At 43.5% G+C, this 24,225-nt stretch overlaps 1 protein-coding gene across 1 annotated transcript in view; it reads right to left on the minus strand.

Moving 5' to 3' along the window:
- The window catches only part of LOC140731865 (ras-like protein family member 10B), a 148,558-nt gene that overhangs the window by 48,458 nt on the left and 75,875 nt on the right, over nucleotides 1-24,225 (minus strand). The window contains exon 3 of the mRNA XM_073053792.1: nucleotides 13,016-13,140. Coding sequence (XP_072909893.1) covers nucleotides 13,016-13,140 — 125 coding nt within the window. The remainder of the gene's footprint in view (nucleotides 1-13,015; nucleotides 13,141-24,225) is intronic.

Raw genomic sequence — 24,225 nt, forward strand, 5'->3', positions numbered from 1 at the left:
ATCTTGTGCTTTTGCCTGAATTTCTAGGAGTGAATAGTTAAACCAGACATTATCACCTATTACCAACCTAGGCATCTCAACTTGGTTGAACAAGCAAAGTCCTCCTCATGAACATCTGGGGTATACTTTGAGAGAAATGTCCTACAGTCTACTCTCGCAAAATTTCAGTGGCCTCAGGTACCTGCTGTAGCCTGCCTGGAGAATTGAGTTTTGTTACAGCTTTGAAGTACAGTATTCCTTCTGGTCTACAAAATGTGCCATAGAGGTGGTGCTGGGCCCGCAATGTTTTACAACTTACCTACAGTGGATTCCAGTTAATTGGGCCACATCAGGATGAGTACGTTTTGCCCAATTAGCCAAGGTTTCATGGAAATAGATAAAAAGATATAAATTCAGATTCAGATTCAGTTTATTGTCATTTAGAAACCACAAATGCAATGCAGTTAAAAAATGAGACAACGTTCCTCCAGAATGATATCACAAAAGCATATGACAAAACAGACTACACTAGAAAATCCACATAACGTTTGGCAATCCCCAATCCAGAGTCCGGAGAGGCTGCTGCATATTAATATCGCGCTACTGTCTTAGCGTGTTCCCCGGAAAGGAGCTCCAAATCCACCAGACAAACAAGACCAAAAACTAAAGCTACAAGACCTGCACAAAACCACATAGTTACAACAGTGCAAACAATAGCATAATTGATAAAAAACAGACTATGGGCACAGTAAAAATAGTCCAAAGATGTTAAAGGACTGTAAGTTCAAAAGAAATCACCAGACAGTTTCCACAAGTCCTCAGGGTCCCGACAGTCTCGCCATTCCACGCTGGCGGCAGAAGGGAATACCCTTGCTATGGACTTTAACGGCGCTGCCTGACTCAGACTCGCAGACGCAGCACACACCGAAAGTTCCGTCGAACCCAGCCTCGCAGACGCAGCACACACCGAAAGCGACCTGACCGCAGTGGACTCCGAATCTGTCGAACCTCCGAGCCGACGACCATCCCCTCCGGCACAGCTTCTCCGAGCACCATCCTCTGCCGAGCGTATTAAGACGGCCCCGCCAATGGCCATCGGTAACGCAACCCCGAGGACTGGGGGCCTGTTCTTCCCAGCAGAGTCCCGGACCTCACACATCCTTTTTCAATCGATTATGATTGAGCACGGCACCCCACTTCACAAATAACAGATAATCAGTTCTGGAGTGGTCACTGCAAGCTGCGTCGCGCCGCCATCTTGGAAAATGAAATAAAGATAAACTACTATTTAACTGAGTAACAAATTATATATTTAAATGAAATACAGAACAAATTAGAACACTATCAATACTACTACAGTACCATAAAACTGTATTAATTCCTAATAGTTAATGACAGAGGAAATCATCCAGTTTATGAGTTCTTTTGATGACTGTAAATTAACAAAATCAGTGCAGATGCAGGGTAGATATTGGGCTGCCTTTTGACAATTGCATGCTCCAAATCTTCATTTTCATTGTATCGTTGAAGATAATTATCAATACCTTCGAATTATTCATAGTTTCTAACTCCATAGTAGTGTAATTTTTCCATTTTCAGTCCTGGCTGTTTCTGGCGTCTCTAAGCTTGAATGCTTGAAACCACAGTGAGCAAAACGGTTCTGAATTGTCTTCCTACTTATTTCTTGCCAACTATCAGTGACAAAATTTTCTGCTTTTTGAACACAAGCACACGCAACCGAGGCAATTTAAGAACTGTTGCCTCTGAGCACGTTGTGGTGTCTAACAGCCACGCAAGTGCACACGTCTAACGCTAGTTAAAAACTGTGCAGCAATGGACTGCTGCCCTAATTCAATGGCAAGTGTCCTAAATAAATGAAGGGAATCCAGGTTATTTTCTCATTTAGTTTTTGTTCTTTAAGAGTTGTCCCAAATGAATGGGGGGTTGGGGCGGCTGGCCACATTAAACAACATCCCAATTAACCAGAATCCTGTGTATATGGCTTGGATGATTGCTCCAAAGGTCTTGCTGCATGTTCTTTGTGGGAATCAAAATCTGAGCCATCATGGTAAATTTCATTACTGATGTTTATGCTGAGGGGGAGTAGTCTGGCAAAGGACCTTTGTTTCATTGGTTTAATAATCACTGGCATATGTTGTGAAACATACAAATATACACAAAAATTAAATTAAATAAGCAGTGAAAAAAAGAGAGGAAAAATACTGAGGTAGTGTTCATGGATTCAGTGTCCATTCAGAAGTCTGTTGGTGGAGAGGTCAAAGCTATTCCTGAAATTCCTTACAGTTCTTGTAGCTCCTCCATGATGGTAGCAATGAAAAGAGGGCATGTCCTGGATGTGTGTGTGTGTGCACCCTTAACTCCTGGTGGAGTCGTCGGCGTGCCGTCATGACAAGCTTTTTGCACCGATCTTTTTGTTGATTGCTCATTGTACGGCGTGTCTTGGGTATCTGAAACCTGGTGGAGCCCATCCCTCTCCAGGTTTTTGGAGCCGGCTGGATTTGGACTCGGGAGCCTTCCCTCCAAAGTCCGGCGCTGATGCCACTACGCCACCAGCCGGCTTGGATGTCCTGGATGCTGGAGAGGCTTGTGCCCATGATGGAGCTGGCTGAGCTTATAACCTTCTGCATCTTTTTTTCCGATCCTGTGTAGTGGCCCCTCCTTACCAGACAGTGATGCAACCAGTTAGAATGCTCTCCACAGACCTGTACATCTGTGGAAATTTGTGTGTGTCAATTCTGCTCAAACTCCAAATGAAGTATGGCTGCTGCTGTGCCTTTTATTGTAATTGCATCATTATGATGGGCCCAGGATAGATCTTCAGAATATTGACATCCAGGAGCATGAAACTACTCACCCTTTCCACTTTTGATCCCTCGATGAGGACTGGTGTGTATTCCCTAGACTTGCACTTTTCTGAAGTCTACAATCAATTCCTTGGCTTTACTGACATTGAGTGCAAGGTTGTTGCTGCAACACTACACAGTCAGCTGATCTACCTCAGTCCTGTACGCCTCTTCATCAGATGATGTTTGAGCTGTGCCTGGCCACACAGTCATGTTTGTAGAGCAGTGGGCTAAGCACACATCCTTGAGGTGCACCAGTGTTGAATGTCCATGAGGAGGTGATGTTATTTCCGTTCGGCATGGACTGAGGTCTCCCAGTAAAAAAGTCAAGGATCCAGTTGCAGAAGGAGGTACAGAGGCTCAGGTTTCGGAGCTTGTTGTTCAGAAATGAGGGCCCATCCTGTGGTATGCTTTGGTGAAGGAGTTTAACAATGGTTTGGTGCTCACCCTCTGCTGATATTTCCTGCATGCTGTAAGCCAGTGAACAAAGTTGGGTGACTGCAGTATGAGATGGAGACACTGTGTGCTCAACATCTTTTTTATTCATCCTATAGATTTGCTCCACTGCATCGAGAAGTTTGTTGGAATAAGGTGCAGTAATATAGAGAGGAGGATTGTGAAGACTGTTGGGACAGTGACACAGACTTGATTGAGGTTGGTCAGGTTGTGGATCCCACTGCCCACCACAGCATGAGCCTTTTTCTCCCAGCAGCAGAACTTGGTCCTCAGTTGTCCTGGTTTCTTTTGCCTGGAGATGAAGATCTCACTAAACAGGGCACTCATGTATGGCATCAGCTATGTACCAACTGCCTCACAGGCTAGTAATCCTTCTCTAAACCTTCTCTGAACTACTTTCAACCATTTTCAATACATTCGTGACCCTCCATAAATAAGGACACCAATGCTGGACACAGTTCTCCCAGTGTGGTCTGACCAGTTCTGTTAACTTTTCTAATTTAATTACTCTCCTGTAGCAGCATACTAGTCTTTTGCCTAGCCTGCATCTCAGAGCTCGGTGATCTCTCATCATTTGGACAACATGTTATTTTTCATTTTCTCCTGACTAAATGACAATTTCATATTTCTCACAGTGTACCAGATACTTCCCACTCAGTTAACCTATCCCTAGTGTCTGTAGCCTCCTTATGTCTCTTCTTGATTTATTTTCCTGTTTACATTTGAGTCATATTGAGCAAACACACTTCGATACTCTTATCCAAGATATTTATATAAATCATAAAATGTTGAGGCCCCAGCAACAATTCCTGTGCCATATCACTCATTATTTCCTGATGGTCCAAAGAGAATTTAAGCATTTACTCTCTGTTTCCAGCTAACCAGATCTCCTATCCACACCAGTATATTGCCTATTACACTGTGAGCCTTTATTTCTCAGAAAAACTTTTGATATGTCACCTTATGAAATGCCTTCTGGGAATAGGCTGTGAAAGGAGCAATGCCTGCCTCTCCCTTGTTAGTGAGAGAAAGGGCCTGTGGGATGTCAAGACTTTGGAGTGAACAGTTAATTTTTGATGGACTGTAGACCAAGATCTCTTTTTGGGGGTTTGCTTTTGTTTGCATGGTGGGTAGTGGGAGTGCTGATACTTTCTGCTAGAAATAAGGGGGAGGGGGAAGGGTTGATGCTGCTTGTACATGGGAGGGGGCAGGGGGCTTTGGGGTTCTTATGTTTTTTTCTGTCGTTCATTCTTGGGGGTGGGGTTTTTCTGTTTCGAGGATGTCTGCAGAGAGTAAGAGTTTCAGACTGTATATTGTGTACATTCTCTGATATTAAATTGAATTGAATTGACTTTATTTCTTACATCACTCACATACACGAGGAGTAAAATTTTTTATGCTACGTCTCCGTCTAAATGTACAATGTGCTATTTATAGTAATTGGTAATAAGTAGCAATAAGTAGCAATAAATAGTATGTACAACAGGATAGTCAATATAGCATAGAAATACAATTGTATCAGTGTGAATCAGCGTAAATTAAATGGAACTATTGAACTCAGTCCACTGGTTCCCACTATCACATCACATGTTCCTTCCCAAACTGTTTTCCAATAAGATACTATTTTATGGCTTGAGGTGACCCTTGACACCAGAAACCAGGAAAAAGAAAACAGTAAGCAAGCAACATTAGATTAGGTTATAATACGGGGAGAAGGCAGGAGATTGGGGCTGAGAGGGAAGATGGATCAGCCATGATGAAATGGCAGGGCAAGCTCGATGGGCCAAATGGCCTAATTCTGCCCCTGTATCTTATGGCCTTATAATAATGTTTTTATAAGTATCAAAGTGATCATGACCAGGTGTATCATAATATTGTAATATCATTGACTAATAGATAAGTATTAGCCAGAATGCCAAGCAGAACTACAACCAAAAATGTTGGAAACACTCAGCAGGTCAGGCCGTACCTGTGAAAAGAGAAATGTTTCACACTGAAGACCTTTCAACATCTTTGTTGTTGGTACATTATACGCCCCTCATTTCTCTTTGTATTGTTATGCATTGTATGACTGATCTTTATTTCTACAATAAGTACTATGCTGCCTTGGAACATGTGTTCTTTGAACCTGGATTTGTGTGACTGAACCTCTGGAGCAGGACTTGAATGCAGCACCTTCTGACATGGAATGGTAATGTAGGGATTTAGTTGACTCCCCCACAGAGAGAGAGAGAGAAAAAGTAATGTCCATATATTGAATTAACGGTAATGGGTATATCCTTCTCTTCCTACCTCTCTCTAAACGGTCTCTCCTTCACACTTTCCCCCACTCTCTCCCTCACAATTTTCTCTTCCTCATTTTGCTCTCTATCCACCCTCCATCCCTCCACTTTCTCTTTCTCTCCCTCTTTTCCACCAGTCTCTTCCCTCCATTCTCTCTCTCTCTCTTTATCCTCAGTCTAATCTTCCTCATGATCAGGGACTTACCTTTGATTGTATCTTTGTTTATTTTGCACTGTCTTGTTTTTACACAGTCTTTTTTGTCATTATTTATATATAACTTATATTCCATATCTGTTCACATGTCTGACTGCACATGGGGGAGGAGAGGGGCTCTGCCATTTTCTGACAGTGGGGTGGGGCGAGAAATCTAAGGTCTAAGGATGTGTGTGATAAAAGAGATTTACAGACATGGGTGCAGGGAAGAGAGATTACCATTACGTGAATAGACTAGAGAAGCTGTGCAGATTCTCCCTTGAGCAGAGGTCGGCATGTTTGATAGGACTTGTTTAAAAACTTGAAGGTAGATAGAGCTGAAGGCCTAGTGATTTAAGGTAATTGACAAATTAACCAAAGGGACTCAGGGAAAACTTTGTTCTTTACAGAAAAATAGTAAATGCTATTGCCTAAGCAATACAAATTGATACAAATTCTGTGGACTTCAAAGGAGAATTGGATTATTATTTGATGAAATTGAATCAAAGGAGTCAAAAGTAGACAACAGGGATTTAAGGAGAGTAGATAGTAGACATTTCCTAGCACAGAAATGTCAAACACTACAGGCATAAGCTTAAGTGAGAGAGGGGAAGTTTAGTGGAGATGCATGAGGCAAGTTTCCTTACACTGAGAGTGAGGCTGCTAGGGCAACTGATAAAGTGGATACGACAGCAATGTTTAAGGAGGGCTACGGACCATGTGCAGGCAGATATGCGGTTTAGATTGGCATAATTGACAGCACAGGTATAAGACCATAAGATATAGGAGCAGAACTAGCCCATTTGGCCCATCAAGTCTCCTCCGCAATTTCATCATAGCTGATCCATTTTCCCTCTCAGCCCCAATCTCTTGCCTACTCCCGGTCTCCCTTCATACCCTGACTAATCAGGAACCTAACCTCTGCCTTAAATATGCCCAGTGACTTAGCCTGCACAGTCACCTGTGGCAATGAATTCCACAGATTCACCACTCTCTGGTTAAAGAGATTCCTCCCCATTTCCATTCTGAGCCTATGTCCTCTGGTCAGTCTCAGACACCCCCACCATGGGGAGACTAATTCAGCATGGAAACAGGCCTTTTGGCCCATTGCTCCCACAAAGAATCAGAATTATGCTTTATTATCACTGATGTATGGTCATCAGTAAAAGATATAATTTACAGTAAGAAATATAAAGATAATAAATAATACAAAAACAGAGCGAAATAGTGAGTTAGTGTTCATCGGTTCATGGACTGTTAAGAAATCGGATGGCAGAGGGAAAGAAGCTGTTCTTAAAACATTGAGTGTGCATCCTCAAGGTCCTGTGCCTCCTCCCTGATGGTAGTAATGAGAAGAGAGCACGTCCTGTGCTGGCATTGGAGAGGGTCCAGAGGAGGTTCACAAGGATGATTCCAGGAATGAAAGGGTTATCATACGAGGAACGTTTGATAGCTCTGGGTCTGTACCCGCTGGAATTCAGAAGGCTGAGGGGGGATCTCACTGAAACCTTTCAAATGTCAAAAGACCTAGACAGAGTAGATGTGGAAAGGATGCTTCCCATGGTGGGAGAGTCTAGGACGAGAGGGCACAGCCTCCCTTTCAAAACAGAGATGCAGAGAAATTTCTTTAACCAAAGAGAGGTGAATTTGTGGAATTTGTTGCTATATGCAACTACGGAGGCCAGGTCATTGGGTGTATTGAAGGCAGAGATTGATAAGTTCTTGATTGAACATGGCATCAAAGGTTACGGGGACAAGGCCAGGATCTGGGTTTGAGGAGGAGATAGGAAAAAAGGATCAGTTATAATTGAATGGTGGGGCAGACTCGATGGGCCAGATGGCCTAATTCTGCTCCTATGTCTTATGGTCTTATAATGGTACTACATAATGAATACCATCTTCTTTGGCTCCGCCATTTGAGGATGCCTGTGATGGTGGGGAGGCTTGTGCCCATGATGGAGCTAATTGAGTCTACAACCCACTGCAGCTCTTTAGATCCTGTGAATTGGAGTCTCTATACCAGGTGGTAATGAAATCAGTCCAAATGCTCTTCACAGCGCATCTGTAGGAATTTGCTTTTCTTTGTTGGCATACCAAATCTCATTTCCTAAAGAGGTAAAGCTACTGGCTTGCCTTCTTCATGATTGCATTAACAAATTGGGCTCAGGGTAGGTATGCTGAGATGCTGAAGCACAGGAACTTGAAGCTGCTCACCCTTTCCATTGTTGACCACCAGATGAGGACTGGTGTGTGTTCTCTTGAATTCCCCTTCAATGTGTGCTCACCTTATCAATGCTCCTCCTGATTTCATACACCTTGATAATGTTACCCCTCAGTCTTCTATGTTCTAAAGATCAAAGTCTTACTCATCTTCTCCCTATTACTCAGGCCCTTCAGTCTCAGCAACAACCTTGTGAGTCTTCTCTGCACTTCTTCCAGATCAACAATGCCTTTCCAATACAGGGCGAGCATAACTGAACACAGTAGTCCAGTTGCTTTGGACACTCATTTTAAATCTGCTTTCTATTCCTATTCTGACATGTTGGTCAATGACCTCGTCTGTTGCCATGATGACACCACATTCAGGTTAAGGAGCAACGCTTCATATTTTGTCTGGGTAGCCTCCAACCTGATGGCATGAACATTGATTTCTCATACTTCCAAAAATTACTGATTCCTCCCGCTTCTCTCTTTTTCTATTTCCCATTCTGGGTCCCCTCGTTTCTCCACCCTCTGGTGCCCCTCCTTCTTCCCTTTCTCCTGTGGTCCACTCTCTTCTCCTATCAGATTCCTTCTTTTTCAGGCCTCTTCCTTTTCTACCAATGACCTCTCAGCTTCTCACTTCATCCCTCTCCCTCACCCACCCACTTTCCTCTTCACCTGGCTTCACCTATCACCTACCAGCTTGTACTCTCCCCTCCTCCCCATTCTTTCCCCTTCCTTTCCAGTCCTGGTGAAGGGCCATGGCTCAAAATATTGACTGTTTGTTCCTCTCCATAGTTGCTGCCTTCCCTGCTGAGTTCCTCCAGCATTCTTTGTATTGATACGGTAGTCCAGGTACGGTCTCGCAAACATCTTATACAATGCAAGGTCCTAACTGTTGAAAGCTAATGTGTCAAATGCCTTCTTCACCATGAGGAAATACAGTTTCACCAGGGAGTGTTGAGGCTCGGGAGCTTCCCGTCTGAACGGATGGTGGAGGCAGAGAACCTCAAAGCATTTAAAAATGTAAGTAGCTAAAAGTTTGATGGAAGTTATTGGAATATGGGATGAAAGTGAGTAGCCCTTTTTGACTGGTAAAGGCATGATGGGCTGAAGGGCTTCCTTTCTGAGTTATTCATTTTGCACAATTTCAGGATTTCTATGATTGCGGAAACATAGGGAAAGCACACCGACTGGAATTCTCTCAGAGTGAGCTGGGAGGAAGGGAATAATTCATTTTGTGCTTTACTACTCCAAGGTTGTAGAATTTATTTTTGTATTGGTCCTCTTTTTGGTTGGAATCATTGCATGTCAACCTGAGAACACGGCTCATTTGTGACCGAGGCACTGATGTGTGGATACGGCTGTGGCTCAGCCTATGAAACTACTCACCAACGCAGTGAAAGTACTAGTGTCTTATGTGGGTGACTAACTGAACCCAAGGAAACACCGGAGTGCAGCTGGTAGAGCTGCTCCCTCTGTACCTCAGCAGCCTTGCTCCAAGCTTGACATCTGATACTGGCCTTGTGGAGTGTGCATAGTCTATTTTGTTTAAGTGAAGGGCCCAAGAAGACAGAATGGGTTTTGGTTACGAGGGGCCGACATGAAGCAGATGTTTTAAGTGCTCACCTCAGCTCTTGGTGAGCATGGGTGCTTGAGTACACTTGGAAAGGATGGTGTGTGACATAGAAACAATACCTGCATGAAGTACTCCTGTGAGATCAAGACAAGAACAGAGGAGGAGGATGCATACAATATAATTGTATTTTCAATAAACTCCTGATATAGATGCATCCATTCCCATTCCCATTCTCCCATTATAAAGAGCAAAACCTGGAGTTAGGGAGCAAGAACAGAAAGCAAGCTACATACAAAGGGGAAGACAGTGATTAGGGATTGAGTAGTTATTTGGACCAGAGAGAGAGTCAAAGTAAAGGATTTAGACCTGGAGATCAGAAAAATATACCAATACAGCTAAAATTGGGAAGGATTGACTCTATGGAAGAAGTGTGTTGATAGTATTAAAGATATTAAAAATACAGAATATGAAGATAGCAGATTAATATTAATATAAATGCTGGAGCATTTTGGTGAGGATATTAAAGAGGTTGCTGGCCGATGTGTAATGGCATTGGCAGTGGACTTTGAGGCAAATAGTCCCAGATTCGAATCCGGCTGGTTCATTGCATTCTTTCCATCTGTGCTGGTTGAGCATCAAGTTAGCAATATGGCCTCGTAAAAAACAGACAAATGCTAAGGAAACGTCAAAAAATGCCACCTGATGCGCCACAAGGACCGAAAAGGAACGACAATAAAGAAGACGAATATTTTTGGGAAGTACAAAAACGATTGTACTTTCTTAAGTGATTGAAAGAGTAAGTGCAAGTCGACTTGCTGAAGAAACAAGATAAAAGGCAGAAAGGGAATTGTTATAAATATGTATCAAAATACAATAAAGAAAGGAAATCTCTGAATCCCAATATTATAGACTGTTGAGGAGCAGAAGGAGCCTTCTGCCCACAGGTGTTCACCATCTCTATGAGAGGGTGATTTAGTTATCAGCAGACCCTTGATCTTTCCTAGAGATTTAGCAGTTTGTACTTCTGCAAGTATTTATTCAATTCCACTTTGAGCAGTATAATTTATACCCACCACCGTATCAGCAGTGTAGAGTAAATCTAAACCAGCATATTGTTTAAAAGTAAACAATTTGTTTTGATTTTCTTACCACTCACTTATTTGTGACTCCCCCCTCTTGTAACCAACTCTTCAGCCACAGGAAACAAATTCTTTCATTGCTCTTTCAAGTGCCTTCATGATTTTCAATCTACTTGTAAATATCCCTTCTGCTCCTTTATGATCAGCATCAACTTCTCCAAAACGTCTATAAAATTGCAATTGCACATTCCCACGTGGGGTGCGCAGAACTAGCAACATTGCTCTTTGGCAGAAAAATAAACTGCTGGAAGAACATTGTGGGTCAAGTAAAATCTGTAGAAGCAAACGGATAGTTCAAGTTCAGGTATGATTGGCATTCAACCATACATGAGTACCCATGACTACAGCCAGATGAAACAGGGTTGCTCCGGGGCCAAGCTGCAAAACACCGTACTGACAGTCATACACAGTGCAAAGCACGTAAAATACAATCACACAAAAAAATACTTCACGTCCCTGAGTCCACGAACGTTGCAGCAGTCTGCAGTTGAACACAATCTAGCTGGCCTTCTGCTGAGTGAACAGTTGGAGGCTGCGCCATGGTGCTTCCGGCAGTCAGGTGTCCCCCGACTCCCCCTCCCCCAGGCAGCTGCCCCTGGTGTACCACCTGACTCCCCCTCCCCCCAGGCAGCTGCCCCTGGTGTACCACCTGACTCCCCCTCCCCCCACCCCCGAGCAGCTGCAAACAGGCGACACATGGCTGAGGCCTAGTCCTCGCTACACTCGAAGCCACAAAGTTCCCTTGCCATTTGGCAATAAACCACTGAATTAGACTTGTAGCATTCCACACCATCAATGTCCAACAAGGACTTGCAAAGACAAGAAAAGTGACTGAAGATGATCACTGGCTGTTAGAATGCCCACCTCTCTCCTGCATTGCACCTCTCTGACTCAGGCAGCAACACGATCCACACTGTTTGGTTTCTCTGCTGACGGGGTTCCTACTGTCCAGCAGAGTCTTACCATCATAAAATATATATTTAAAAATGACAATAACACCATTGGTTTACCCCATAGAAGCCACTGTGTCCGAGTTTGCCACCATTTTACTGGAAAAGTATGGCAAGCACCATCTTACTGGCTGAGGACTCTTTGGGCTGAGGACTCTGATTTACGGTCTCAGTTCAAACATTTACCATCTCTTCGCCTTCACAGATGCTGCCAGAATCAATTCATTCTTCCAGCAGTTCATTTTTCAGTTCCAGACTCTGCAGTCTCACGTCTCCATATTAACTGGGGCTTGTATTTTATTGACATGCGTTCACCTTGTACTCTCTGCTTCTCTTTATGAAAACCAAGATTTGACTACCTCTCTTTCCAACCGCTAAAATTTTGTACAAACACCCACAGACTATTCTTATCTCACACTGTTGTTCTATTAAACCCGGGTTTTGAATCTTCCCACCAAAACATATCATCTCAAAATGTTCTGTTTTGAATCTCATTGTCTGTGTGCTCATGCATTCCTTTAGCCTCTCTGTATTTTCACGGAATGTATTATTATCTGCCTCACTGTTTACAAAACTTTCATGTTTGATGATCTTTCAGTATTCAATTCCATTTGCAACACCTCAACAAGCAAAGTAGCCCAACATTGAATGTATTAAGCTTTTGGCAATGTTTATGCATCGCAGGGAACAACCATCACACGCACAAGGGAATTTAACCAGCTACCCTTCATATTCAATGGGATTAGTAGTATTGAGTTCTCCCCACCATCAATATGCTGGGGGTCACCGCTGAGCAGAAACTCAGCTGGACCAAGAAATTGTATGACATGGCTACAAAAGGTCAGGTGTCCTGTAGTGAAGATTCACCCCTGGCATTCCAAGGGTTTTCATATCAGTAAGGTACATCTCAGGACATGATGGAATTATGTCTACTTGCAAGGATAAATAGAGTTCTATTAATTCTCAGGTACCTTGATATCATATAGGACCCGTGTAAACATTTATTCCCTCTACTAGAAGTTGAAGTGTGTACCATTTACAAAATGCATGGATTTATGCCCTTGTGCCACTTGCAGGAAGGTGCCACTCATGCACCAACTACCTTTCTAAATTCTGCTCTAAGTTCCTCACTACCTTCGTTGGAAATACCTCATCATTTCTTCATCGTTGCTACCTGTAGAACCTGGAACAATGCAGTGAAAAACCTTCAGCAGAAGTTCCAGAAGAAAGCTCACCACCACCTTCTCAATGAATGTTGGCCTTGCAGTGACGTGCCAATTCCAAAGATTGAATTACTTAAAATGTATTCTGGGAAGACGAGAACAATGACTTAATTCCCCTGAATATTTTGTTCTGGTTAAATTCTCTTACCTTGTGTCTAATATTTGTTGCCGAATTGTTTTGATATATTCAAAACTGTCAAAGCAGCAGATGTCATACACCAGGATGTAGGCGTGAGCACTCCGCAATCCCCGACAGCAGGTGTCTGCCCATTCCTGGAATTGATGAGAAAACCAGAATTAATCCAGAGATTTTGGTTATCCACTACATTAAACAGTCTGAAAAACTGAAATGCAATCTAGCAGTCATTATTACCCAATGGAACAACATGCAATAAAGAACCTATCAATCAAATGTCCCATGATATATTTTAAATGGATGTGGCCAGTATGATTTCTCCACTCACATGGAATCCAAGTGTGTTTCAAACAGACATGGAGAGTGGGAGGGCTTCATTGGATGCTGTCAAAAATGGTCAGTTAATCCCCATCCTCCCACCTGTACTGTGCGTTGCAGCACTGACCCCAGTTAAGGTTGTCCTGTATCTGTCAGCACAGCTTTGCTGCTGGAGTAAGTGCTGGCACCTGAAGCTGACCGGGAACACAATGGAGAATAGTGCAACATGGAGGTGGGATCTCCAGCAACACCAGTGGGAGTGTAGAGAAGAAGAGAGGTCCTCTCTGCTCAGCTACTTCAACATATTCCCCAGGAGCAACAGATTCAGAAAGCATGGAGGTGTCTTGCCTCAAGGACCTGGATGCAGTGGTGTAGGGAATACAATAACCTCACAGATGTGGCCTGTATCGTGAAGTGCATCTTTAAATGACACATTCTGCTAATCTGGCAGCAGCCTCTTTGCAGAGTTAATGGATCATCCCTTACTAACTGCTTCTCCCCACCTCATCAGTAATCCTCCGTCATTTGCCTGCACACATATTTTCCACTATACAAATAACACACTTCCTGTCTCACTTATCTATCTCACCGCCAGCCCCTTAGACATTCAATGTTACCCAAACACAACGACAACCTTACACATTCTGTGTCGGCAAGAGCAAGTGACTGATTGTGGACTTCAGGGAAGAGAATTCAGAAGAACACACACCAGTTCTCATTGAGGAAACTATGGTGGAAAGAGTGAGCAGATTCAAGTTGTTGGATGTCAACATTGCAGAGGACCTATCCTGGGTCCACCATACTGATGTGATCACAAAGAAAGCACTATATTTCATTAGGAGAGATTTGGTATGTCACCAGAGACTCCAGCAAATTTTTCCAGATATCCAGAGCATTCTGAATGGTTTCATCACTGCCTGATATGGAGGTGCCAATGAACAACTTCCTCCAAGAGGACCATAACTCTGTCATGGTTTGGAGGCTTGCATGCCTCAATGACTCAGATTGCTAATGTTGGCAGGAGTCAAGAATTTATACCTTGAGTCACCCATGCTAAACCTGTCAAAGGCTAGAGGCCAGACTAAGAGTGGTCCATTGGTCTTCTAGGTTTGGGGGTTTAGCTCGGGGCTAACAACCCTGACTGATAAAATTCGATTGTCACAGACATAGCAATAAAGTATCCTTCTACATCTGAGTGTGACGGTATTCCTGAATCTCCACCTGGGATTTGCATGACTGACAGAAGTGAAAACCGAGAGGAAGCCACTGAGATGAAGGAAGGCCTGAGATAGAGGACCTTCACTGCTGCCATAAAGTCCAGCGGCATAACAGGCAGTAAGTAAGTAATGCACAGGTTTCAAAGAGGCTGCCGAGGGTTGTGGACTCAACCAGCACCGTCACAGCCAGAAGCCTCCCCACCACCACAGATATCCTTAAGAGATGGATATCTCTTCCTTGCATAATGCCAATTTATGTACACTTTATATTTTTCTTGTGAATGTTGTTTAGCAAATCTATGTGCCTGTGGTGCTGCTACAGTTAAGCTTTCCATTTTGTCTGGGCATACACATGACAGTAAACTCGACTTTGGCTGTAAACTTTAGAATCCCAGTTTCAAAGGCTCCTCACTCAAAGGGTCTGGGCTGATACTGTCACGCTGGTCAGACAGATCCCCCAGAGAAGGAGGTACAAAGGGGTGCCTCACCATTGGTTTCAGATCTCATGGTGTCAGGTCAAACACAGGTGAGGAAACCTCCTCCAGATACTGAATCAGGAATGCAAGTGTGAGTGGAGAGGGGACAGAGGGTTTTCAGTGGGTGCAGTGCTACCACTGGTTACAGTGCCTCAACTGGTTACTCCTGCTGGACACAGTTGGGTCTGCAGCCAGTGTGGGATAAACTGTCTCGACCAGATCCTCACTTATGGCAGGTACTTGGTAGAAGGGACCACTGAAAGGTCCTTGAAATGGGACAAAGTCCCAGCTTCATGCTCAGGAGACACTCCATTTTGTGGCGAGGCATCACACACACACGGACGTGGGAGCAGAGAGTAACATCTGGAAATCTCCAGGAAGGCCTTCTTCATTGCTGCTGCTGCTGTGAGGTCTGGGTCTCTGCTGAGAAGAACAGGCCCCCAGTCCTCGGGGTCGTGTTGCCGGTGGCCATTGGCGGGGGCGTCTTAATGCCCTCGGCAGAGGATGGTGCTCGGAGAAGCTGTGCCGGAGGGGACGGTCAGAGGCTTGGAGGTTCGACTGACTCGGAGTCCGCTGCAGTCGGGGCGCTTTCACTGTGTGCTGCGTCTGCGAGGCTGAGTCGGGCGGCGCCATGGAAGTCCATAGCCGGGGTATTCTCTTCTGCCGCCTGCGTGGGATGGCGAGTCTGTCAGGACCCTGAGGGCTTGTGGAAACTGTGTGTGGTTTCTTTCGAACTTACAGTCTTTTAACATCTTTGGACTATTTTTACTGTGCCCATGGTCTTTTTTTTAATCAATTATACTATTGTTTGCACTATTGTAACTATATGTTGTAACTATGTGGTTTTGTGTAGGTCTTGTAGCTTTAGTTTTTGGTTTGTTGGGTGGTAGAGTTGATCTCTTGACTTGGTGTGTCTGGGTAGTCTTGTTTTGTCTGGTAGATTTGGAGCTGCTTTCCGGGGGAACGCGCTAAGATGGTAGCTCGATATTAATACGCAGCAGCCTCCCTGGACTCTAGATTGGGGATTGCCAAATGTTATGTGGATTTTCTGGTGTAGTATGTTTTGTCGTGTGCTTTTGTGATATTATTCTGGAGAACGTTGACTCATTTTTTAACTGCATTGCATTTGTGGTTTCTAAATGACAATAAACTGAATCTGAATCTGAATCTGAACACACACTCACTGGGATAGCGTGGCAGCTCAAAACTGGCCATCCTGAGTCACTGTAGACTTTAACAGGAATGAACACCAGCACAATCTGTAGCATCATGGCCCAACATATCCCCCAGTAGGAAACCATTGGGCTTGGGGCTTTTTGTTGGAGAGGAGATGAAGAGAGAGGGTGCTGGGGAGGACCAGTCGTAGCATACGATCCGGTGGGAGACCCATTTGAGATGGATCACGAGCGGCGTTCGGAAGGTGGTGTGGGTGTTCACATTGACCGAGGGCCCAGTGCGTGAGTGACGGAGAAGTTCTAGATGAACTCCAATTTGTGCATGTTGGACTGTTTAATTAGAATGGGCCCTTTCCTTTTTGTTATTCTTTACTAACCCTTTAATTAAGATTTATAAATATAATTCCTTTAATTGTATGCAGTGTGCTGTCTGTTATTTCGTGGCATTAATTTGTAACAGGGTAGCAAATGACACGGCATCCACACAAACCGGGGTTTGGGGTGGGATCAAGTGCCCCTCAATCTCACAAGTTTGCCAGGGCTGGAGGTTGTCTTCCCTAGACTTACACAGCCAAGGAAACCAGGTTGTTTCAGGTGTTTTAAGTTAGAGACCCAGAGTTTAAACACAACTGTCAATATTGAAGATAAAAGTCAAGAAATGGGGATCAATTTAGAATGAAGGTGAGTGTCAATGGTGGTGAAATCACTGGATTGTTGAACAAACCTGGTTCACTCTGGAAGGAAACCTATTGCCTTCACCTGGTCTGGCCTGTGCCTGACTCCAGGCCCACAGTATGAGTAGCTACATCCTGAAATAGCTGTGGTTTGGGGTGGGCAAAAAATGCTGACATATGTGTGGACACTTCCCATGAAAGGACCCCTTCTGGGGGCAGCAAAGTGGCACAGTGAGCAGAGCTGATGCTCCACAGCTCCAGGCATTTCCTAGTCCAGTCCTGCTCCCCAGCGTCATCTGTGTGGAGTTGGCACATTCTCTCCGGACCATTTGGAATTCTTCCAGATTCTCCTGGTTCCTTCCACATCCCAAAGACAATACATCTCAGTAGGTTAAATTGCCCCTAGCATGTAAAGAGTGGTAGAATTGGGGGAAGTTGAGGGGAATGCAGGGAAAATAGAATAGAATGGGTTTAGTTTAGGATTGGTGTAAATGGCTGGTTGACGCTCATATGCACTCTGGCTGAAAGGTCTGATTCTATTCTGTATAACTATTGTAGGAGCTGTGTATCTGTTCGGTATCTACGTTGTATTCTGTGTTGTGCGTTTATTATGTTTATTACAGTAACTAGTCGTGTGAGTGGGGGCATGGTAAAAGCAAAGGAATAAGTTACGTAGGTTTGCTTATTTTGTGGCATTTTGTAGCTTGGGACTGGCGGAGGTCAAATCTTTTTCCGACCGCTGAGGTAACGCTGAATAGTGCTTGGCTTTCACTTTGGTACGCTTAAGTTTCATCACTTCAAGGTTGTATGTTTGCTAATCGCAAATAAAAGATGGAATTAGGGATTCGACTCTTTGGAATAATTATTTTGTTGGAGCTGAGGGCTTGTCATGCAAGGTAACAACTCCGTAGTGGGCAATTGTTTTTAGTTTTCATTTGGTTTTCGGTTTAGATTTGCCACTACATCTATGGAAGCCCAGATACAATACTATATATTATACAGCATTTACATAGTCAAAGCATACTGTACATCCAGTCTAATTGGAAGGTTATTATTAAAGCTGCCTCCATTCTCTTTTCTGGTAAGGGATTTCAGGTTATAACAACTCATTACATGAAAAAACGCCATTAAACTTAAACTGATCCATCTAATGGAAGTCGTTCATCTGTATTTACGCCTTCAAAATCCTTCATAATTCCTGTAACGTTTTAATTTCAATGAAGGCAATTCAGAATACTGCATAATGCACAAAATGCTGATCATACTCAGCATGTCAGGCATCTGGAGGTGGGAGTGGGGTTTGGAAAGAGAGAGAGAAAGGAAAGGAAATGAAAATGTGAGAGAGAGAAAGGGAAAGGGCAAGAGAGAGCGGGAAAGAGAATGAAATGAGAGAAAAGGAAAGTAAAGGAAAAGTGAAAGAGAAAGAGAGGGGGGAGAAGAGAGAGAGGGTGTTAAAGAGAAAGAGGTGGTTCGTTGTGTAGAGAATTTACATTCCAAGTTGCTGAAAACACCACTGATCCGATCAATATATTCTCCCCCCCCCTCCCCCTCTCTCTCTCTCACTCCCCACATAGTTGCTGCGTAGCTGAAAACAAGTCTCAGGGTTGTATATGGTGACATAAATGTACTTTAATACAGTAATAAATTTACTTTGAACTTTTTGGTTGAACTTTGAACCTGATGTGCTGAATGTTTGCTGGACTTTGGTTTTGTTTCAGATTGCCACAAATTGCAGTATTTTGTTTTTGAGCTAAAACAGCACTTTCGGCAGCCAATTTGCAGTTATTCGTCCTATTCCAATTAATCTCTTCTGCATCCTAAAGGCTTCAGGGTTTTCTTCTGCCTGGTGCTCAGTATCAACAGAACTTTTCAGATGAATCCTACTCAACTGGCGATCCCCTTTTCTTTTGTACTCGATGGCTTTCTTAATACATTCAGGAATACTTAGAAATTTTGACAGTTTTCTGTATTTATCCAGCCACCTTTAAGACTTGTGTGAAAACTGAAATCATGCAATTATATAAATGCCTACAATTGGGGAAAGACCATTCAGCCCATTGTGTCTGAGCCAGCCAAAACAAAAGGTTTCTTTTTTTCTAAAGGTTTCTAGATCCCTATAACCCTGTGGCTGAAATCTATCTCCCTCACCTAATCCTTCCTCCACACACTTCTCTTCAAAGAAAAAGAAAATGGGGATGTTTTAAAAATACTTTTTGATGGCTTTAGATAGCTGAAAGTACTTAAAGTTCAAAAGTTCTAAGTATATTTATTATTAAAGTATAACTATATCATGGTATACAACCCTGAAAATTTTTGCCCACATACATAGTAAATCCAAGAAACACAACAGAATCAATGGAAGACCATACCCAACAGGATGGGAAGCAACCAATCTGCAGAATGTGAAAATACAGAGTGAAAAAAGAGCAATAAATATCGAGAACATGATATGAAGAGCCCTTGAAAGAGAGTCCATAGGTTGTGGCAAAAGTTCAATGATGGCGTAAGTAAAGTTGAGTGAAGTTATCCCATCTGGTTCATGAGCCTGATGATTGAGGGGTAGTAACTGTTCCTGAATCTGGTCGTGTGGGTCCCAAGGTTTCTTAACCTTCTTCCTAATGGCAGCAGCGAGAAGAGAGCATGGCCTGAGTGGGTTCCTTGATGATGGATGCTGCTTTCCTATGACAGCTCAGTGATGGGGAGGGCTTTACCATTGATGGACTGGGCCGTATCCATTACTTTTTTAAGGATTTTCTGTTCAAAGGCATTGGTGTTTCCATAATAGGCAGTGATGCAGCCAGTCAATATAATCTCCTCCGTACATCTATAGAAGTTTGTCAAAGTGTTGAGTGTTGTGCTTTCTTCGTAATGGCACTTACATGCTGGACCCAGGACAGATCCTCTGAAGTGATAACACTGAGGAATTTATAGCCCTGCCACAGCTATTGACCATCTTTCAGTGATTCGGGTTTGGTCTGGAGTTGCCACGTCACACGTAAGATGGCTTTCTGGAGATCATACCTGGATATCTTGTATCCTACTTGCTCACCAGACCTGAATGCCACTGATCTGGCCCTCAGTAGACTGCAGATCTCATGGTTTCTGCCAGGGCTTCTAGTTGGGGAAGACTGAATGATTTTGCGGGGGTACATTTATCCTAGGGATTGGTTTTCAATTTCTGGAGACTCTGGGACTCTTGTAATCCCAGAGCCTGTGTTGTTTAAGGAAACATGGAATAGACTTTTGGCTTCAAGTAAGTTCAAGTAGGTCCAGGCTCTGGGATAAAGACCTGTTCTCATTTTGCCTAAAAGAAGCTGGAAAAAGAAATAATGGGTCTCCTGAGACAGATCGCTCCTGTGAGGTGAATAAAATAAATGTAGGTCTGTTCCCTTGGCAATTAGTCTTTGCAGAAACATAGGGAGGGGTGGTGTCCTTTGCAAACAGAACAGTCACCTGGTGGTACGTTCTTAGGTATAACAGTGCCAGTATAATTGAATCTAGAGAAAATGGTTAATAATTAAACATTGATTGATTGATGTCTTATTAAGTTGGATATTGATTAAAGGCAGTAGTCTCCAAGGTAAATAACACAGGAAAATCAATGGCAGAGGCACATGCAGAGGCCACTTTATTAGGTACTTCCTGTACTTAATAAGTGGCCACTGAGTGTATGTTCATGCTCTTCTGCTGCAGTAGCCCATCCAATTCAAGGTTCGATGTGTTATGCATTCAGAGAGGCTCTTCAGTACACGATTGTTGTAACACATGGTTATTTGAGTTACTGTTGCCTTCCTGACAGTTTAAACCAGTCCAGCTATTCTCTTCTGACCTCTCTCATTAATAAGGTGTTTTTGCCCATTGGATGTTTTATGCTTTTGCCACCATTTGTAAACTCTAGAGACTGTTGTGCATGAAAATCCAGATTCTGAGTTACTCAAACTATCCTGTCTAATACGAACAATCATTCCACAGTTAAAGTCACTTTCTTCCCCATTCTGATGTTTGGTCTGAACAACAACTGAATCTCTTGACCATGTCTGCATGCTTTTATGCACTGAGTTGCTGCCACATGATTGGCTGGTTAGATACTTGCATTAATGAGCAGGTGTACATGTGTACCTAATAAAGTGGCCACTGAGTGTAGCTGGCCATGAGGCTTCTTGCCACAGATTGGGCGAGAGATGGTAACTAATTCTCTGTATGTAGTTGGAAGCATTTTACCCCATCTCACCTTTTGTCCAATGGCAGAGAGTGCACAGGCTAAACAGGGGGCAACAACCAAGATAATGGAGGAACTCAGCAGGTTGGGCAGAATCTGGAGAAGGAAATGGACATCTGATATTTCTGAAACCCTTTAGCTGGACCCACAACGGGTGATCTGGATGGGGCTATTCTTCAGAACAGACCTTGTGCGTGATGTTTATTTTCACTGTTCTACACTGCTCTTCTGATTTGGATCTCTGCAATCTTTATGAAACTTTTAGCTGCAGGAGCTAATTTTCTTAATCATGAAAGCAACAGAATTACAAGACTAATTATTCTGCCTCAGAAAACTACTTATACTGGTATCTATGAAGCATAAAATTGAAATATTACCACCTATCTGCACTGCATAATTAACTTTGTTAGGTAGAGACTGTCTGACTGTTTAAGCTCCCATACATTTTTTTTGTAAACCATCTGTCTTTCATATGGCTTCTCCCTTAAACAATCACCACTGTGAAAAACTTCACTGGCCATTTGTCCCACTGATTTATTATGGGCCTGATGGCTGAAGGTGGCCTGTTTTGCATCCTATGTTGGTGCAATTGCCATCAGAAGTAATTCACATGAAGTGAAGGCACTTGAGAGATGACCAGATTTGGGTTACCTTTGCTATGTCAGATGGCAAACTTATCTTCATATTAGTTGAATAAAGAGAGACAAAGGGTTCAGCTCTAGGCTCTCAACAGGCTGCAGCTCAGGCAGCTCTTGACTGACCCAATTTGCAATACCTTCGTCTGAATTTGGTACAATTTCAAGTTTTCCTTCAGCAAAAATGCAATTTTATTTAAATGACTAAATTCAAAACACTGCAAGGCCATGGGGTGGTATGATAGCATAGTGGTTGTTACAATCCTTTACAGTACAATGACCTGGGTTCAATTCTGTCCGCTGTCCAGTATGTTCTCCCCACGACCATGTGGGTTTCCTCCGGGTGCTCCAGTTTCCTCCCTCAGTCCAAAGATGCACCAGCTGGTAGGTTAATTGGTCATTGTAAATTGTCCCGTGATTAGGCTAGGGTTAGATCGGGGATCGCTGGGCTGTGCAGCTCGAAGGGCCGGAAGGGCTGTTCCACGCTATATCTCAATAAGTTAAAAACTTCTTTGAGCACTAACACTGGAGGTACTGGGAAGCAGGCAGAAGTGACAAGCATACCTTCTCACAGCACTATCTCACTTTCACAATTTCAGCTGATTAAAATAGGTCCAAGCTCAAGCAACTCTATGGATATTGTCAGTCTAGGAGCGGTGAATAAAATGCAGACAATGCATATTAAAGAAGGATAACACAAGATCAGAACGATTTTAATTCCACACAGGTTCTTGAAGCTTCCCTCCTTGACATAATAATAGAGCTGCACTATTATTACAATTGATTTTTTAAAATTAATCTGCACTCATGCAATTATGGGCACACATAGATCAAATATTTTCAACTTCCCCTTTTACACTCCTTGTGGTTGCAGAGATAACCATTACAGTCATGAGGGTAGAAGAAACATTTGAGAATATTCTCCACTGCAGTGCTGTGCAGGTCTATATATCAATGCTGTGAGGTATTTATACTGTCTGGTACATCTCCTCCCAGGGGTGTTGGATAGAATTCACTCACAGTTGAATCAGGAGTACAATTTGCCCATTAAAGTTGGCAGCCAATCTCGTTTTTGATCTGCGGGTAAAGCGATTTACACACAGATCCAGAGCTGCAAGAAGTGCAGTAAACTGGGGCATTTTCTTGCTCTTTTCTTCAGGTGTAGGGAAAGACAAGGGCAGACACAGCCTGGGAATGGCAGGGTTCAGAGCAGTTTCCATCTCTACATTCAATAGCCTGGTTGCAGACTCAGGGCTGTGGGAATGAAAACTGAAGGCTTGAAGATTTATTTATTTTTGTTATTTTACTTATTGAGATTCAGCGCGAAGTAGCTATGCCGCCCAGCGATCCCCCAATTTTTAATCCTGGCCTAATCACGGGACAATTTACCATGACCATTCAGACTACCAACTGCTACGTCTTTGCACTGTGGAAGGAGGCTGGGACACCCGGAGGAAACCCAATGGTCACAAGGAGAACAAGCACAATCCTTACAAGCACTATGGCACTGGTCAGCAGCAGAGTCAGGGGGCAGGGATTGTCCCCTGAAGCTCTGAACGTGTGTGTGTGTGTGTGTGTGTGTGTGTGTGTGTGTGTGTGTGTGTGTGTGTGTGTGTGTGTGTGTGTGTGTGTGTGTGTGTGTGTGTGTGTGTGTCCGTGTCCACCATACCATTTGAAATAGATACCACAGCAGGTGGAGTGGCTGTTTCAGTTACCTATATTCAATACTGACCTCCGGTGCTCTCTGTGTGGAGTTTTCATGCTCTCGGGGTATTTTTCGCTTACCACTCACTTCTCCTCCCATCTACACACTAGGGCAGGGGTTCTCAGCCAATCTAGCATCCACAGACCTCTTGCTTAATGCTGTTGGTCCATGGCTGAGAACTCCAGCACTAGGGCAATTCACAGTGGCCAGTTAACCTACCAAACTGCATGTCTTTGTGGAAAGAACGTGATGTACCCAGTGGAAATCCATGTGGACACAGGGAGAATATCTGAACTTCACACAGATAGCACCCCATGGGTAGTACTGAACTTGGCTCACTGGAGATGTAAGGTAGCAACACAGTTAGATGCACCACAGTGAGTTTTGTGCAAAGGACCTAAAATGGCTGGGTTAAATGGCCATTATAAGTTTCCTCTCGTGTGTAGGTGAGCATAGGTGAGTGGAGAGTAAATTAGCATTGATACAAGGTTATTGCAAATGGATGGGCAGAGCAGACTCAGCCAGCTAAAGGACCTGGTTCTGTGACTCTCCCACTCAGTCACTCAGAGTAGAGCAATTATATTGAAAGATTACAAACCAGTGTCAGTTAGAGGAGTTTTAACACCATAGTAAGAGTGGGGGGAAACTGAAAATGTGGATCAAAATTCTCAAATCAAGCTGTTTCTGGCCAGTAGCTTACATGCGTTGGTGTGGACAGGTGATGGGTGAAGGAAGAACGAGGTGTCTGAAGTCCACAGAGGTAGAACAGCATATAGTGGTAAAGATAAAGAACTCGCCACTAA

Source organism: Hemitrygon akajei, chromosome 8, assembly GCF_048418815.1.
Source record: "Hemitrygon akajei chromosome 8, sHemAka1.3, whole genome shotgun sequence".
In the NCBI taxonomy this organism is placed as follows: Eukaryota; Metazoa; Chordata; class Chondrichthyes; order Myliobatiformes; family Dasyatidae; genus Hemitrygon; species Hemitrygon akajei.